This window comes from Pteropus vampyrus, unplaced genomic scaffold (genome assembly GCF_000151845.1).
Source record: "Pteropus vampyrus isolate Shadow unplaced genomic scaffold, Pvam_2.0 Scaffold232, whole genome shotgun sequence".
In the NCBI taxonomy this organism is placed as follows: domain Eukaryota; kingdom Metazoa; phylum Chordata; class Mammalia; order Chiroptera; family Pteropodidae; genus Pteropus; species Pteropus vampyrus.
In genome coordinates, this window is record NW_011889013.1 from 116350 (window position 1) to 134294 (window position 17945).

The following is a 17945-nucleotide window of genomic DNA, read 5'->3' on the forward strand; positions in this document are numbered from 1 at the left end:
GCAGACAGTTTGAATCTCAATCTGTGTGGCTCCAAAACCCGTACGCTTTCTACAATCCAGTGCACCTCAGTGTTGCTAGAATGTATATTTCTTTTATCATTTACAATAGCAGAAATTTATAGGAATCCACCGACATCAAGTTCTTTCGGCTCTACTAAAATATAAAATGTAAAGTGCCACCCATAGAGTGTCCTGTAAAGCCCACTGTTTGATGGATCAACATATTGCCATTGCAGACATTTTCAGAAGATCAAACTCCTGGTATTCAAGAAAATGCTGAATTTAATAGCATCAGCACATTATCACCAAGAAATTTAATTGATTTGGACGAAGCACTACTATGCACTACTCATGCTGAAAATGGTCAGAAGATGATAAACAGTAAGTGCGAGCGTTGCTTCTCTGAAGATTTTCCTTATGCTCTTGCAGCTAGGGGTGGCGAGTTAGCTCAGCAAAGCATCCCTCCATGATGTGTCCAGCTGGCTGGACTCATGGGATGCACATCCCCCGCTGCTGGTCCAGGAGACAATCTTGAGTCTTCACCATGCTCCTCAGCCGTGAATGCCCCTGATGCTGAGCCCCACAGGAAGTGTGACCTCATTCTGCTCTCAGCCTCTGGTTACGCAGGCAGTTTTTGAAAGGAAACAAGAGCTGTTTTAAGGCTGACTTTCCCAAGAACTACATGCTCTTCTATTCTAGGAAACAACCAAAAGAACAGAGGACCGCTGAAGATGAAACTTCTCTGCCAGCTCCTGCTGCACACAGTAATGTACGCAGGCATCTATTAGCAGGAGAGAAAGGTGGGATTTTCTGTTATGAGGGGACTTCCGCACCTGTTGACATTCTGACATTCTTTTCAGCTGAAGAACTACTAAGTCCTGGATTTCTCCGCTGACTGTCAAACTCAGGAAGCTTCACACTTCAGTAACTATTTTGTCATCTATCAATTGGAAGAAGAGACTGGGGGATTCCCTTTGGAAAGAACGAGTATGGGCAAATTATTTTTCGAAACAGATTGGTTGCTTTGATGGAACTGGTAGATAGGATCTGTTTCTTGAAAAGTTTTAGAGCTGTAACTGAATTCTTTTTCAGTAATACTAATACTCTATTAACTGTTAGTGTACTGCGAGTAGCCTATGACAGTATTTCTAAGATCTAGCCATAAGATCTTATCTTCTGCTACAGAACCTGGTGGCCTAAAATTAAACCTAATGCTTGGGGAAACTAACATAGGGTAATTTGGGCTGGACATATTCATATTATATTGAGCAAAAATAAAAAGGACAAGCGATGCACTATTATAGTGAAATAAAATTATTTTATATTCTAAGCAAATGACATTGATGAATGTGTGCTTTGATTTAGAGATCATCCAAGGGATGCCAGAAAGTTCTCCTGATTTGTCCGCAGGTCTATATAAGCCAGGATCTATGTTTTCTAACAGGTTTCGTGTATAATTTATTGGAAGAATCAATCTAGAGCTGTATAATTATTCTGATTTAAAATTATGTATGACAGTTACAAAAAAACAATTCATTACTAGTTATTGCATTTTTTAAAAATGTGGATAGAGGCGGTGAATTAGAAGAGCATTTCGTCCTATTTTATAAAGCTGTTAGAACAGGGATATCTGCAAATAGTGAACAGAAGGTAGATCAATGTGATGAGTGATAAACGGTCAGAGTTTACATAATTTTCTAATTTGTAATTGAGAAGGTAAATAACATGTTCGTGAGAACTGAGTGTTGAAATCTGCCCAGTGGTGTACTATTTTTAGTGCGATGCTGCTTACGCCGCTTACGAATGTCCAGGCCGATAGCAAGTGCAAAAGACCCTCCCCGTGACTACCTTTCAGCGGTTCGAGGTGTTGGACCAAAGACAGACACTAACCCCAAGCATGACTGGAAACTTGACAATGAGGTTGATGTGTGCTGGATGATGAAAATATACATAAGCTTATTCAGAGGGCTCTAGAACCAATCACTTTTCAGATTCCTTAATCGAACAATTCATTTTTATTTTTATTTTAATTACAAGTCAGTCGTTGCAAGTCTAGCTTTCCCAAATAAAATGTTGATCTTATTTACAGAACAAGATTATTTAGGTGCACTGAGCAAGACAATGGAAAATGTAACACAAAATCGGAGAGGCAGACTCCACTTCGGTGGTCCTCCGATCCAGTCTCCTGCTTTCCATCCTATGTCTCCTTATTATTTCAGTAAACAAATCTGAGTAGTGCAATTAGTAGATGCCATCTGTTTTGGCATCACTTTTCTATTTTTAATATATAATCCACCTTTTTTTTTACATCTTTTGCAGAAAATCTGTGAAGTTTGAATAAGCAGCCTTCCCAAGATGTACCGAATATCTCAACTGATGTCAACACCAGTGGCAAGTAAATGTGGCGAACGCAATTATCTTTTGAATGATTAGACTTCTTTTAGCAATTTCCTTGCTTTGATTTTGCTGATACTCACACCATTAACCATCTGTCAGTAGCTTGTGCTTCTTAAATGCCAGCGTTCACTTTGGCAATGATTTCGACTTCATTTCTTTCCTTGAGAGAAATGTGGTATTTTTCCTTTTAGTAGGGGGAAAAAAAAAATCACCATTTTTTTTTTAGATGCCTGTGCATAAATGTGAAAGGAGATTGTTTACCAGCTACTATTAAGATGCAAAACTGTTTGTCTATAAAAAAAAATACTGAATGATTTTGATAGCTACTTGTAGAAAATAAGGGCGTTGTTAAAACGGTAGTGGTTTCAAGTTTCTTCCTTCCTCTTGTCATTGCCTCCCCAAACCCTGCTTCTAACCCTTCCTCACACACCTACAATTTTCTTCTTACAAATCAACCAGCCCAGTCTGAACGTCTAAATTCCTTTCTGTGCTTACATAGTAATTGTCAGTAATGGAATCAAGTTTCACAGAGCCTGCCTTGTAGAAGTATTCACACCATTACTATATGATATAAAATTGTGCTTTAGAGTTTAGAATATTAAGCAATCACAATTTTCCCTGATTGAAGTCTGTTGCTAAGCCTATGGTTAAACTACAATGAATGAATGAATGCTTTAAAAAAATTTAAGAATACTCACAGGCTTCATACGTTAGGAAATCATTTATATAAAACAAAACTACTTTTTTTTCCCCTCCACTATTGCTTTTTGTTCATTATTGTACCATAGGAGTGCCTTAAAATGCACTAATGAGAGAGATTCCGGGCAGATGACTGAATTCCTCAAATTACTGAGTAAGCTAAAATAACCAGCACATTGGGTAATTGATTTCAGTTTTCTATAGCTTCACACAAGATGTTTTCTTCCTCCTTTTCATGAGTCGGTTTGATGCTAATGATTTATTATCGCCTCATCCTGCACTAAGGGACCTCTAAAGGAGTGCTGAGGAGAAGAACCAGAAGGTAGAAGCCCCTAGATCATTTCTGGCTGCCCAGAGAGGCCTGGTGACAAGTCGCATTAATACTGATGGCTGCATCAGTTAGAGTCTCTCCTGAGGCTGGGGCATCAGCTATTCACACCTTCTTGACAGCCTCCGCTGTTTGCAATCATGCGTGTTGGCGAGCTGTGACAAAGTTGTACTTCTCTCTCATTTGCTCATGCAGGGTCTTCCAAGCCCGAGAAAGAATATGCTGGAGAACTGTCTTCCACATGCATTTTTCCAAGGTATTCCATGGGGCTTTTTACAAGAACAAGCAGTCAAATCCTCTTCCTGTATGCGTTATTTTGTTGTATTCCTGTTTAAAAAATATTAGTTTTAGGTATCAACCAGTTTGGGTATGGGTGTATATTTTCCGTCCCATGCACATACAAAATGAAAACTCACCTAAGCTAATAATGGGTTTTTTTTTTTGGAGTGGGGGGGGCACGGTGTGAACATGTAGGCAAATGTGAATTGTTTAATTGATGAGTGGAGAAACTAATGAATACTGGTATATGGTTATTTTCTCTCGAATTTATGTTCTCTTAAATATGCTTTTATTATTTTACCTTACAAGAGAAACCAGATTCTACACCAATGCACAAGCTGGCCAAATTTCATTCTCCACTAAAATGTGTAGTTTTACCATTTTGTTCAATTTCTGCAATGAAGTCTTATTTCCTTCTTCTTCTTCTTCTTCTTCTTCTTCTTCTTCTTCTTCTTCTTCTTCTTCTTCTTCTCTCTCTCTCTCTCTCTCTCTCTCTCTCTCTCTCTCTCTCTCTTTTGCCTTTCTGCACCTCATTATTTTTTCCTGCTGCACAATGAAGATAATAATACTTAGCTTTTAGGGAGCTTTCCCTAAGGTAGATAAAGCGTGATGTATGGGCCAAGCCCCATAGCAAGTTTTCAATACTAAATAATATTCACTCAGAGTAGCGCTTTACTAACTTTAGTGCACATATTAATTGTGAGTAGACTTTTAAATTTAAAAAAGTTATCGGAAATTTAGTAGAGCATGAGGTTGCCTTTCAATCACATAGACATGTGTTTTGCAAACCTAAGACATACAGGTTTACCTAAGGAGACACCCCCGATACCGAATCAGGGATGAGAACTGCATGAACATTCGTGTGGCTGACCAAGAGGGAAATTGGCAAAGGCTGAACAGATCTCTTTAACTGCATGTTCACTCTATACCTCACATCTGTCTGGTGGCTGCATAGTTATAATTTGTCTATCACAGTGACAAGAGTGAGGACATAGAAATTGGAAGGATATTCAGCGTAATAGGAGTGGAGGAGACTACGAGCTTCCCACACCCCAGAGAGACTGCTTTCCAATTTTTCCATCCACGAAAGATGCAAAGAAAGCATCTTACTTGGAGGACTAATGTCAAGGGTGTAAGTGCATCATATGGTTTTATCGAAGTGTTTAAAACGGAAGGAAGCACTAAACGTCCTGGAGTCCAATGCTCTCACGGGTAAAGAGATGAATCCCAGAAGACCGAGAGTGAAATTCTTCGGGTTGCAGAAGTCACTGGCAGCCATGAATGCAGAGGAGTTTTCCTTTATAGTGTGACTAGAAATGTGGCTTTTGTGTGACTAGATGTTCTGGACAGAGCTTTAAAGGACTTTCCTTATTCCCTCTGTAGTTTTACCTGTGACTTCCTGCATGGTGACAGTCCCTTTGACTGCTGCTCCACAGATGCCCTGACAGGCTCCCACTTTCCCTGTCGCCGAAGTCCCAGACTCCTCACCAATGGCTACTACGTTTGGACAGAAGACAGTTTTCTCTGCGACAAAGATGGCAACATAACCCTGAGCCCATCCCAAACCAGTGTTACATACAAGGAGAACTTGGTTAGGTAAGTAGAAGATATCATGTAAAAGAATCGGAAGTCCAATGCACCTGTTAGTTATTCATTCATTCGTTTGTTCATTCAACATTCATTTATAAGGAGTCCATTGCTGCTCTAGACTGTGGAAAAACAAAGGCTAATAGGGCAGAAAGAGCTGACATGAGAACAGACGAAAGTAATGAAGTGATGCAGGTGATGAAGTCTGAACGGAGGGCAGGGGAAGGGGGGAGGAAGGAGGCTGATCTCACGTGCACGAACAGGTTGAAACAAGCTTACTAGAGATGATGATGATGGACTTGAGTCTTGAGAGATGTAGGATGTCGGTTAAAATAGAAGCAGGAAAGGGGAGCGCTGGAGAGAGTTCTGAGAGACCCCGATACAATTGGGAGAATAGCGAGCAGTTGTGGAAATACAGCTTAGGGTGGAAAGAGCTGCCCTGCAAGAGAGAAGGCTGAGCACAGACGTCGGGAGTGGACGGAAGGGGCTGAATTCCAGCCTAAGGAGTTTGGGCTTTATTCTGCGGATGAAGAGGAGCCATTGACAAATCTCAGATTTCTCCTTAGCAAGGTAACAACTGATTACAATGCAGAGGGTGGATTGTTGGGATTGTGGACATGTGAGTAGTTAAAATCTTTTAGAAACGCAAGCCAAATTGCATCACCACCACCCTCGACATACATCAGTGTTCTCTCTTTGTTCTAACATTAAACCCAAGCCCTTCACGTAACATTCCAGGCTCTTTATTACTGGCCTCCTTTTTACCTTCCTGGCCTCACTTCCTAGCATGATCCAACGTGGGATGCACTTGTGTGTGCTTCAGTGAACAGGTCAGATCATCCTATGTTGCTCAGAGTGTTCCTACCCCGGAAAGCCTCCCTCGGCTCCGGATTAGCAATGCCCCTCCTGGTGGGTACTCTTAACTAGCAGCCTCTAGTTAATTTTGTCAGAGCACATATCCCCCCTCATCTCTCATAGCCCAGTAATCAAGCAGGGACTATGAAGCCAGACTGCCTGGGTTTGCATCTCAGCTATGTCATTTACTAGCTGTACGCACTCAGACAAGTTACTAAATCTCTTCGTGCCTAAGTTTCCTGATTTGAAAACTAGAGTAACAATGGTACCTACCGCACAGGGCTGTCCTGAGGATAATGTGAGGTATTATATGTAAGCCTCTTAGAAAGACACCTGGCACGGAATAAGCTCTATGAAAGCATTAACTATGGCTGCATCATTTTTGTCTTTCCCTAATACTAGAATGTGAACTTTTTGTATCCAAGGTTTTGTCTATTATCTCGGTATCCTTGACATTGATCCAAGCATCTGGCACACCCAGAAATTTAAGAAGCTTCTGTGGAATTAACAGAGGGAACAGATAAAATGAGCTTCACGGACGGAATTGGAGTGTTGTGTTCTGCTCATCGAATCACTTTCACTAAATTCACCGTTTTGAACCTGAGGTGACTGCTGTTCATGCGTCACCATCCTCTTTCATTTCTCTCCAGAATATTTAGAAAGAAAAAGAGGCTCCGCCGTTCTTTTTCTTCCCTCTTCCAACTCGGTGCCTCGAAATCCTGGCTGCATGGAAGTATCTTGGGCGATGTTGACTCTTCCTCAAGTGAGGATATTTGGCTGGACGGGGCCAGCAGGCTAGACATCCACCATCGCAGTGAAAACGGTAAGTTTGCATCTCCCTTCCCATAATGCAATACCACTGCCACGTGGTCAGTACCAACACTTGGTCTGGGACCAATGTAAAATCCAGAAATGTGGTCATTTTTTTTTTTTTTTTAGGAGAGGCAACCTTCAGTTGACCTCACAGATTGCAAGAACCTTGTCGGTTTATAATCCCTTATTTTTTAATTTATTTTTTACGCCTACAGCACCTGGTCTTCCTAGGTGGTCTCCCATCCAAGTACTAACCAGGCCCGACCCTGCTTAGCTTCCGAGATCAGACGGGATCGCTCTTGTTCAGGGTGGCATGGCCTTAGACAAAATGAAAGTCATTTTGATAGAGAGGATGGGCCGCATTCTAAAAATTCATCTAAAGTTCTCTCCACACTACTATATGATCCAAATACATATGTTTCCATGTCATGCAAAACAGCCTAATTTAAGTATGTAAATTTTTAAGTTGATAAAACCTGAAAAATATCTGCACATCTCCAATGTATCTTTTCCGTTTTGAATATGGGTGGAGAAAAGATACTGGAGTCAGGGTTCAAGTTCTGGTTTGGGCATATTGCGATAGTTATTAACTTTGCTAACTCTAAATGTCCTCATTTTTAAAACAAAATACGTATATATAGAATGATAATATATTTATATATTATAATATATGATCATAATATATGAAATATTCCTATTGAAATACATGCTCTATGTATATATTAGATATATCACATATATGTATTAAATAGTATACGTTATATATATTATAGGTAAATATGTATGTATTTGATATGTGCATATATGTATATAAATACCCTGATGGGAACTCAACGCACATCTTAATATTAAATAGGACAATGAATGTCAAGCATAGGTCAATGCTTGATACTCAATAATTTGTAGTTATAATTATTTTTATTATTAGAATGAAAAAAATTGATATTTGTTGGGCACTTGCCATCTGCCAGGTACTGTGCTAAGTCTGGGTATACGGGGTGATTATGAACAACATAACCCCTGTCCCTAGTTTACTGGAGCAGGGGGTGAGGTTCAGGCATTTGCTAAATAATTGCACAAACAGATACAAAGCAATAATCGTGGTAAGTGCCATGAAGAAAAAGTATATGATGTAAGGGGAGATCCAACCTACTCAGAAGCTCAGGGAAGGTGTCCCTGTGGATGTGGCAATTGAGCTGAGTTCTAGAGAATGAGCGGACCTTTTCTGAGCAAAGAGAGGAGGTGAGAGCGTTCTGAGCTAAAGAGACAAAAGAGGCTAGAGTCCGGAGTCTCGCGAGTAGGTTCGCTGGGTGAGGAAAGAACACAAGCGTGATTGGGAACACATTGAGTTTAAGGTCCTGTGGGACATCAAAGGTGCAAGTTGACCCGGAGCTTGGAGGGGCAGCCTGAGCTAAAGCGATACATCTGTAAGCCATTTCAGTCTAGGTGGTCACTGAGGCCACAGAGTACCTGAGATACATCCAGAAGAGGGTAGAGTCGGCAAAGGGAGAACCTAGAATGGAAATTCGCAAACTCAAACCATGATCGGGTGAATAGGACAGGACTAGCCTGCAAAAGGGATAGAGAGGAGGCATCTAGAAGGCTGAGCGGAACACCAAGAGAGTGTTGTGTCATGAAAAGGAAATAGCAGTTTGAGAGGGAGGGAGCAATCGACAGCGGCAGATCATACCCTGGGCTTCAGCGCGACGACCGCTGGAGTCCCTGACCTGGAAGTCATTGCCGATGGAGTGAAAGAGGCAGAAGAGAACTAGAAATAGGACAAGGAGAGTGTGAGAGGTAAAGAAACGAAGTCATGGGGTACGGAGGACTCTTCGAGATGTCTCCTGCAAAGGGAAGGAGAGAGACCAGGTCCCTCCCATACATGCATTCGACTCCGGTCATCCCGATGGGCTCTCAGTTTCCCAAATGGACCATGCTCTTCCACGCTTCTGTGGCTTTGGTCATTTTGCTCATCTGCTGGAATTCATTCATTTATTCATTCACTTGGAAGATTTTATTGAGGGCCAACTATGTGCCAGGCACTCTTCTGGGACACAGTGGTGAACAAAACAGACAAAATCACTGTTCTCATGGAACTCACTTTTCTGTCAGAGGAGACAGAATAAATTATATAGTACGTTAGAAAGTGGTAAGTGGTGAGGAGAACGATAGAGGAGGTGATGGGGATTGAAAGTTTAAGTAGGGTGATTAGGAAGCCCTCACTGAGAGTGACTTTTGAGCATTGACTTGAAAGTGACAGCGAAGCATCTGGGGGAGGAACAGTCCAGGCCCAGGAAATACAAGTGCAAAGGGCCTGGACTGGGAGCCCGCCCAGGGCTAGGTGCATGATGGGAGAGGAGAAAACAGGATCTCAGAGGTGCGTATGGGTGAGAACAAGTGGGAAGGACAGGGAGACCTGTGAGGCCATTTTAAAGACTTTGCCATCTGCTCTCAGTGAGAGGAGAAGCTATAGGAGGACTTGGAGCAAAGGAATAACGTGACTCAACTTTTATGTCTTTGGCTGCTGTGTTCAGATTAGACGTAAGGTAGGTATTGGGGGTAGAAGCAAGGAGATCAGTTAAGAGGCTGCTGGAGTTGAATCAGGTGGGAGATAATGGTAGCTTGAACTAAGAGGTGAGAAATTGTTGAGCCACGAGGCTTTGCTGATGAAGGTTGAGAAGGAGAAGTCAAAGGTGCTTATGATATGCTAAGTACTTTGCATTCTGTCTTGATTAAGTAAATCACCTTGTTTACGTGCATTATCTTGTTTAGCTATCCCAAAGATCCCTAGGAAGTAGGTCGTATTATCTTATTTACTTTTTATGATGACTGAGGTTCGGGGTGACTTGCCAAAGTTCATTTAGTTTATACACAACAGAGTTGGAATTCAGCCTCAGTCTGTCTAGAGGCTTTACTCTTCTTTCCAAGATGAAATCCGGCATATACCTCAGCCCAGGCCCAAGCAGCAAGCGAGAGGAGTCATGTGATATAATAATATAATAATTTAAAGGTATAATACTTACATGTCTACTATTTTTCTCAACCTACTTCCTGGGCAGAAAATTCAAATACTACATTAATTTTTTTAAAACTTTTAAATGTGTTATAATCATAGATTCATGAGAAGTTGCAAAAAATAGTGCAGAGAGGGTCGATTTACCCTTTATCCAACTTTCCTCCCTGGTAAAAATTTACTCAGCCATCCACTCAACCACGTCTAGTACACGATCAAAAGCAGGAAATCGACAATGACACAAAATATGGTTAAAATTTCACCAGTATATTTTCTGTGTGTAATACTACATTAATTTTTAAAAAATAAACAGAGTAAGTGCTCGTTAAATGAGACACAATTCCTGACATAAACGAATGATTAATTGAGTGCACCCTAGTTCCCCACAATAACAGGGATGTATAAACAGGACAAAGAGAAGAGAAAGAGACAGGGGCATGGGGTTGGGAAGGGGTGGGGGGCGGTCTGGGAAGACAAACTGAAGGTGTTTGAAGAACCTTCTGGATTGTGTTGAGGAGTTTGGATTTTACCTAATCAAATGAGGATCTTTCAGAAGGCTCTTGGGTGGGGCAATGACATAATCAGATTTGGACTTTCAGAGATTACCTTTATGGTAACACGGAGTGATCATTGGAGGGACGGTACCTAGTGGGAGCTCAGAGGCGTTAAAACCAACAGGCAAGGAAAGTGGCCTAGAAACAGTGAGGAAGAAAGAAATATCAGGAATTGTTTTCAAGGCAGAACTGGCAGGTCGAATGATGAAACGCAGAGATGTTGAAGTGGGAGGAATCGAGAAAACTGATGTGTTTAATTTGGGGGTGCTGCATGAGAAGTCCTGCCGGTCATGAAGACAGTGTGGCCCAGAGATGAGGAGAGTGGATTTTGAGCGGGATAGACTTGAATTCAAGTCCCAGAATCACCTTTTCCAACCCAGATGCTCTTGGGCAAGTTAATTAGCCCCTCCGATCCTCCATGTCTTTATATATAAAATAAGAAAAATAATAGCACATAGAATTGTCGTGAAGATGAAACGCAATAATCCATGAAAACTTAGCACAGGATCTGGGATTCTGCCCACGTAACAGCTATAAAAAGGCAAAAAAAAGAAAAAAAGAAAAAAAAACACATTCGGGACAGGAAGAGAGACAATGAATTCTATTTCATATGAGTTGAATTTGAGATACCTATGGGAAGTGGAAAGATAGCCAGCAGAGTTTTGGGAATGTGGGAATGGGGTTCAGGAAGAAGGAAGGATCTAAAAATATTGGTTTGGGAGCCAATATGAGCAGTAGTAGAGGTCTCTGAAATAAGAGAGTTCGGCGATGGAAAATGAGTGAATGGGCATAAAGGCGACTTAAGAAAGGAATTCAGGGGGTTGAACAGATGTTCCACTAATAATTACCCCTAACAGTCAGTGCTATGGACCAGTGCCATTCCAGCAAATTCTCATGTGATGTCGTCACTTCTCTCCGAAGTCTGTTAATCTCTCTTTTGTTTTCACAAAGTTCTTTGAACAAAGAATAAGCTCAGAGCTTTCCTCTACAACGGTACTTAGTGCAAAGCAAATAAGGTCTCATTTTTATTGTACTTATTTTTACATTTACTTTGTCTCCAGTGCATTTAAATAATTGATATAGTTCCTTTGACATAAAAGACTAAATAAAACGGGACAATTTGAGGAAAATATTAAATGGCTAAGGGTAAGCGGGCTCCATGATGTGGCAAAAATGGGGAAAATGATGCTTGGATGACTAAAGTTCAAGAACCACTGTCCTGAAAACAGTTTCACATATTTGAAAATTCGCATCTAGTTTTCCCATAGTTACCGCTTCGAAATATGTCCAAACAATTTTAAAGCAATTGGACCACAGCAGCGCTGCACGTGTACGAGGTATCTTGTTAAAATTCTCATGGTTTCTAAATATCTTCTAAATATAACAACAAATCAAACCACCACCACCACCACCACCTCCAAAATTAGTAATTAGTCAACCCGGGTGTACACAGGACTTCAAAATCTCTCTTCTCAGCTGTCAACTATAATCAAATCTTCCCCAGATTTCATTTCCAGATCTACCCAAGGCCCCGTGACTTTTATCAGCAATTTATTTTTCTCTGGAAGTGTCGCCTAGTTAGAAGACTCGAGAATTCAAAATTAACTTGTTTTGCTGTTTTTCTCTCTGGGCGATGGATGTAATCAAAACTTACTTCCTCTGATTTTCTCTTGCTTCGTTTTTCAGGCTAAACAGGATTTTTTTTTTTTTTTTTTGGTAACAGATTTGGTTTATCCTTAGTTCACCTCCCCTGCCCCCAAGCCCCTGCCCCACACACACACAGCTGTGTCGCGACACCTTTCCTTATTAGCTGCAATTCATTCTTTAGCCATGGCATTTGCCACCTGCCCAGACCCCAATACTGCCGTTGGGCATACATTCCCAGAACTCCATAAGTCATATTGAAAGTGGACAGCAGTTGCATGCAACCCACAGATCAGGCCCGCCCCCCATGCTCTATTTCTGCCGATTCTAAGAAAGAAAGGCAAGATGACCTCAGGCACGACACACTAGACCGAGGTCTGCGATTCTCTCCAGAGCTATTAAGGCCTCTCCCAGAAATATCTTTGATGGCTGCATCTGTCGGTGGCTTCGCATTTCCCTCTATAGCCAACAGTAATGCCCACTTTACATGCAAGGATATGGAAATGTGCTTGGAAGAAATCGCTTCATCCTTTTAAAAACAGAAGTAAACTCCACTGAATTTAAATAAACCAGGAGAAACAGGATGACATTAATATCCTCAAAACCAATACGAAAGAGCTATCTGCTGAAATGTTTTCTGCATTGTGATCTTTTCATTTATTATTAAGGTGGGAGAAAGAAATCACATGTCAGTTAGGAAAAGTGTGAGTTGGGGGCGAACCATGTCTTTTCAGAGATAGAAACTCCTCGATCATTTTTTTATGTTAAGATTTTTTTGTAATATCCCTCTTTAATGCCATCCCCTTTTTAGAAGATTCTGTATAATGTTTCCGGTACTCCACATAGGATACATTTTGTTTCATGTCATCTAATTCTCAGTGGCAATGCTGTTAAGTTCAACCCAGCAGCCTTGGACAGCAACACAGAGATTTTTTTCACTGTTGTCGCAACCTCATCCACATCCCCCCAGACCTTAATTAAGTGCCACTCGTGAATATATAACTAGCCACAAAAGTTCCCAGCTCTTTCTCACTTCCATAATCGATACATAAAGAACTACACATATCTCATATGTATAATTAGATGAGTTTAGACATATGCAAACACCACAATCAAGGTAATAGACATCCAACACCTCTAAAGTTTCCTCGTGACCCTTTGTGGTTTGTTTCGGTTCTTTATTTTTGTAGTAAAAACATTTCGCATGAAATCTACCCTCTTATCAAATTTTGAAGTGCATGAAATACTGTACCTTTAACTATTACCACACCACCGTGTTGCTCAGCAGACCTCTAGGCGTTATTGGATGAGCATAACTGAGACTACACCCGTGGATCGCTTCCCCCAGCCCCAGGCCCCGGCAACCACCGTTTCATTCCCCAGTTCTATGAGTCGGATGATTTTAGATACCTCATGGAAGCGGAATCAGGCGGGATTTGTCCTTCTATGATTGGCTCATTTCACTTAACATAATGTCCTCCCGGTTCATCCATAGAATGGCAAAGGGCAGGATTTTCTTCATTCATTCATTCATTCATTCGTCTGCGGATGAACCCTTGGTATGTTTCCGCGTCTTGGCTTTGTGAATAGTGCTGCGATGAACAACGTCTAGGACCTCCTCTGCCCTGTGGTCATTACTAGATGATCTGCATGTTTCACTTTCCCCTGCTTCATTTCTCTATGGCAACCAGCAGGGATGCTTCTGCAGTCGAGTGGCCCCAAGGTGTGGGAAGAACTGTGGGAGGGAGGCTGCAGGGTGGGCAAGAATTTCTGTGTCCAGAAGCAACTGGTTCATTGGCTCAGCATCCAGGCTGAGCAGGAGGACAGAGCGACAGGTGGAGGAAGCCAGGCCCCTCGCTTGGAGCCTCAGGCTCAGATCGGCTTGAGCTTCCATGGAGGGAAGAACTGACCCACCAAGGGAAGAACTGACCCACCATCTCTACGGTTACTGTCCACGTTACTGCAGCCCAGGTTAGATCTGGGGTAGAGAAGCTTTGCCTGGCTCCACCTCCCCGCCCCCACTGGAATTCCCCGTTCACGAACAGCACTTATGGAGGGCTTGCAATGAGCTAGGCGTTAATCATTAGAAGTCTGGTGAGGAAGACAGATATTAAATAAAAATCACTCAAATTAAGCATGATGTAATGTGTGTTTATATGATCACTGCGAAAATCAGAAATGATAATTTGCCCTACGAAGGCAGAGAGCAGGTGCTTTGACAAGAGTAAGGGCAATTAGGAAGATGCAGAAAGCGCAGGAAAATAGTCATTTTCCCCTTGTGAGCACTCACCAAAACTGTTTAGAGCCGTAAGGCTGAAGACTCCTTGCACATTTAGGTCAGCTTTTGTGACAGGGTTTCACAACCTCAGCATTATCGGAGTTTGGGGCCGACCAATTCCTTGTTGTGAGGCCTGTCGCGTGCATTACAGGATGTTTAGCAACATCCCCGGCTCTGTTCACTAAATGCCAGTAGCGCCCTCCCCCAGCCCCCACTCTGTGACAACTAAAATAGCTCCAGATGTTGCCTGGGGTGATCTGTCCTTCAAGGATGAGGACAAATGGAAATGGCATTGCATTTAGAGATCCACTCCCATCCTGCTCCAATGGACACACACACACACACTCTCTCTCTCTCTCTCTCTCTCTCTCTCTCTCTCTCTCTCTCTCTGTCCTTTCACTTTTCCAGGAGCTGATTTGGACTGTTCCCTCACCGACGACTGGAAGTCGGAGACGCCGAATGCCGAGTGTGTGAACGCCTCCGCTTCGGGCCACGTCGCATCTCAGCCTCCTGGAAAAAACTCCCACGAATCTCCCCTTCAGTCTCAGTCGATGGCCTCTGACCATCTCCAAGGCGACGCTGCGCATCTTTCGAGTGAGTCTCTTTTCCTAAATCTTTGCCGCACCCAAGAAATTCTCCCCTTCGGGGCCTAGAGACGATGACTAACGTACACCTCGGGACTGGACTCCACCTGTGTGAGGCGGGTAGGACCTGGGGTGCTGCCAGCTCCTATGTGAGGCATTCACAGGGGAGGCGACTGCCTTGGGTGTTACCTTGGAGGCATCCAAAGGACTGAATTTGCAGTTTTATTTTTTTATTTTTTTTTTATTTTTATTTTTTTAAAAACCTGGAGACTTTTGGCAAAATGTTAACCTTTGTGAAATCTGCATAGAGTGTACACAGGTGTCTGTTATTTTACTCTTCATATTTAGCTCTGTATTTGACATCTTCCTTATGTAGGAAAAAAAAAAAAAAAGAAGGAAAGAAAAGAAAAAACTTCCTTTAATGCTATGCCCCTGGCAAGGGAAAGTCAAAATTTAAAGGTACTGAGATTTCCTGTTGGGAGTAAATCTGAAATAAATCTAGCAAACACGTCCCTTGATCTCGAAGTTGCTAAAATCAGATCAATCACATTTGCACACAGTGTTTCATCGAGGCTCTGTCCAACAGCTTGCCCAAGTTCACAGCCCAGCCCCCTACCTGTTAGCCGTTACTCAGAAGTTCACCTAACTCTCTAAAACTTCACATTTTCCTCTGTATATGAAGATAATCAGAGCTCCTACCTTGTAATGATGAAAATAATTCATGTAGAGCACTTGACATCATGTGCCATATGTACAAAATACTAAAATATATATATATGTATATGTATATAAATAAAGATATAATTACATAAGATTGAAGTTAAATGGAAAAATATCTTCTCTTCATTGGCCTACGCAAAACCATGAACATTCACTTCACTGACCACCTCTTTTTCTACTCCCAAAGACCAATATGCCCTGCTTTATTTATTCTCGGTGCAGCTATTCAATATTTAAAAGGATTTTTTAGTTCCTTTTCGAGGTATCGATATGACAGGAAAGCAGCTTTTACTGTCTCTGGGTGATCAACACCTACTGAGAGTCCATAGTCACTTCCTCCAGGGAGCCCACCCTGCCCTCCTAGGGAGAGGATGTTAAGCGACCCCTCTTTGTGCTCCTCTGCGCCCAGGGCTCCCGTCTCTCATGCCCATTTCCTGCACTGCTGTTCCCTGTTTACTTCTGCATCTTGTCTACAAGGCTGGGCTATGAGCTCCTTGAGGCTGGGCACTACGTTTTAATCATCTGTTGATTTCAATCTGCCCACATAATGCCTGGTACAGAGCAGGGGCTCCATGACTGTGAGGGGCCAATTAAGTGTGCTATCTCCGATTTACAGATGAGAATACTCAAGTTCAGACAGGTCAAGTAAGCCTTCGTATGTGTTCTTTGCTGTGTCTGGAATGTGTCTCCCACCTACTAGTCCCGGAAGATCCCAATTCCATCTTCAAGGTCAAAATCAAAAAAGACCACTTCTATGAGGCTTCTTCTGCCCCTTTCTGGCTGGGGGAGGTAGCACTCTGCCCCATAATTCCCTAGCACTCTGCATCTGTCATTGTTGGAAATATTTTCCTCCTCCTCATCTGGCTCTGAAGCCCTGGGCGGACAAGGTCTCCATCTGATTGTTTTTTCTCCTTCACATTTCTGTTCCAGGTGATGTTCCATGTGCTAACAATATAGGCGTACAGGACATCATCATTATTAGTCAGGGCTTTTTGGGTTCCAGTGGATGGAAACCCAACTCAAAGTGGGTTTCACATTAATGAAAACTCCAGGCAGAATTTCAGGTGTCTGAGAGTCTATTTCTGCTGTCTCTTCTCTTTTGTGTCAGCTTTATACTTTAAAAAGCTCTTACTCCATGGTGGCTCTCAGTGGCTCTGTGCCTACAATTTTCCAGTTTCCAGTTCAGCAGAAAGAGATCGCGGCCTTCTGGAGTTATGACAAGAAGCCCAGTTTCATTGGTTCTGGAAGAGTAGGCTGGCTAAACCAATCACGCTGTCAACAAGTATGTGAAGCTCCAAATGGTTTGGAGTGGGCCCAGTGCTGGGAGGAGAATCAGTCTCTGTGCCTGAACCATGAACAAAGAAAGAGGAAGAGGTGATTCCCCAAGGAAATTACAGGCACTGCCACCATAGATGTCAACTTAGTATTCTTAGTGACCTTGCAGTCCAGTGGGGGATAGAGAGAAATAAAACATCAGTTTCAATTCATTGTGAAAGAGCGCTGGTGGAGACATGCCTGAGCCATGTATCACGGCTAAGGGCCAAGGCAGAGTCGAAAGAGTCAAGGAACGCTTCCTGGAGGAGGTTACACTTGAGCTAAGTCAAAATAGGTACTAAAGAAATGGCTCCTGAGGGATTGAATCAATAAACACCTTATCCAAAATCACCTAAGTCATACCTTTGTAGAACTTAAACTGAAATTCAGTAAGCCTTTAATATTTAATTCTAGTGAGTTTGTCAAGCTGGACTTGTTTCTGTGAGGAAATGGTTTTCAAATTCCACATGAAATCAGAGGAGGCTAAGAATAGAAACACACTTCAGAAGGATGGTCGATTGTTCAATCGAACTCATGATCACGTATTTAATTCACAATGTACATGAAATACTGTACATTTGAGGCGACATCATTCACAGCTACTATATTTGACACGGCCAGTCTTCAGTATCCCATCCACATGATGGACTAAGTAGGTCTTGTGTGCTGACTCAATAACATAAGTAGCAAAAATAAATGCATGCATAGCGGAAGTCATTCCAAATTTTAAACAACTGTTGCAAAATTGAACTTCCGAAGCACACAGGAAAAATTAAGTTGAGATCTGTTCACACTTTTCCCTTCAATCTTTATGTGGTAATCGTCAAACCAGCTCTGATTTTTTTTAGGTGATGAGAATAATACTCAGGGTCACGATTGG

General features: G+C 42.0%; 1 protein-coding gene and 1 pseudogene across 1 annotated transcript in view; one reads left to right on the forward strand and one right to left on the reverse strand.

Annotated features, from left to right (window-relative positions):
• The first annotated feature begins 672 nt into the window (after positions 1-672).
• TMEM71 (transmembrane protein 71) overlaps positions 673-17945 on the forward strand; it is a 27349-nt gene continuing 10076 nt past the window's right edge. Inside the window, exons 1-7 of the mRNA XM_023519709.1 lie at positions 673-769; positions 861-987; positions 2320-2395; positions 3620-3680; positions 5087-5299; positions 6796-6968; positions 14856-15041. Of these exons, the coding sequence (XP_023375477.1) occupies positions 2356-2395; positions 3620-3680; positions 5087-5299; positions 6796-6968; positions 14856-15041 (673 nt within the window). The 5' untranslated portion in view covers positions 673-769; positions 861-987; positions 2320-2355. The remainder of the gene's footprint in view (positions 770-860; positions 988-2319; positions 2396-3619; positions 3681-5086; positions 5300-6795; positions 6969-14855; positions 15042-17945) is intronic.
• Positions 7165-7283, reverse strand: LOC111728840 (annotated as a pseudogene).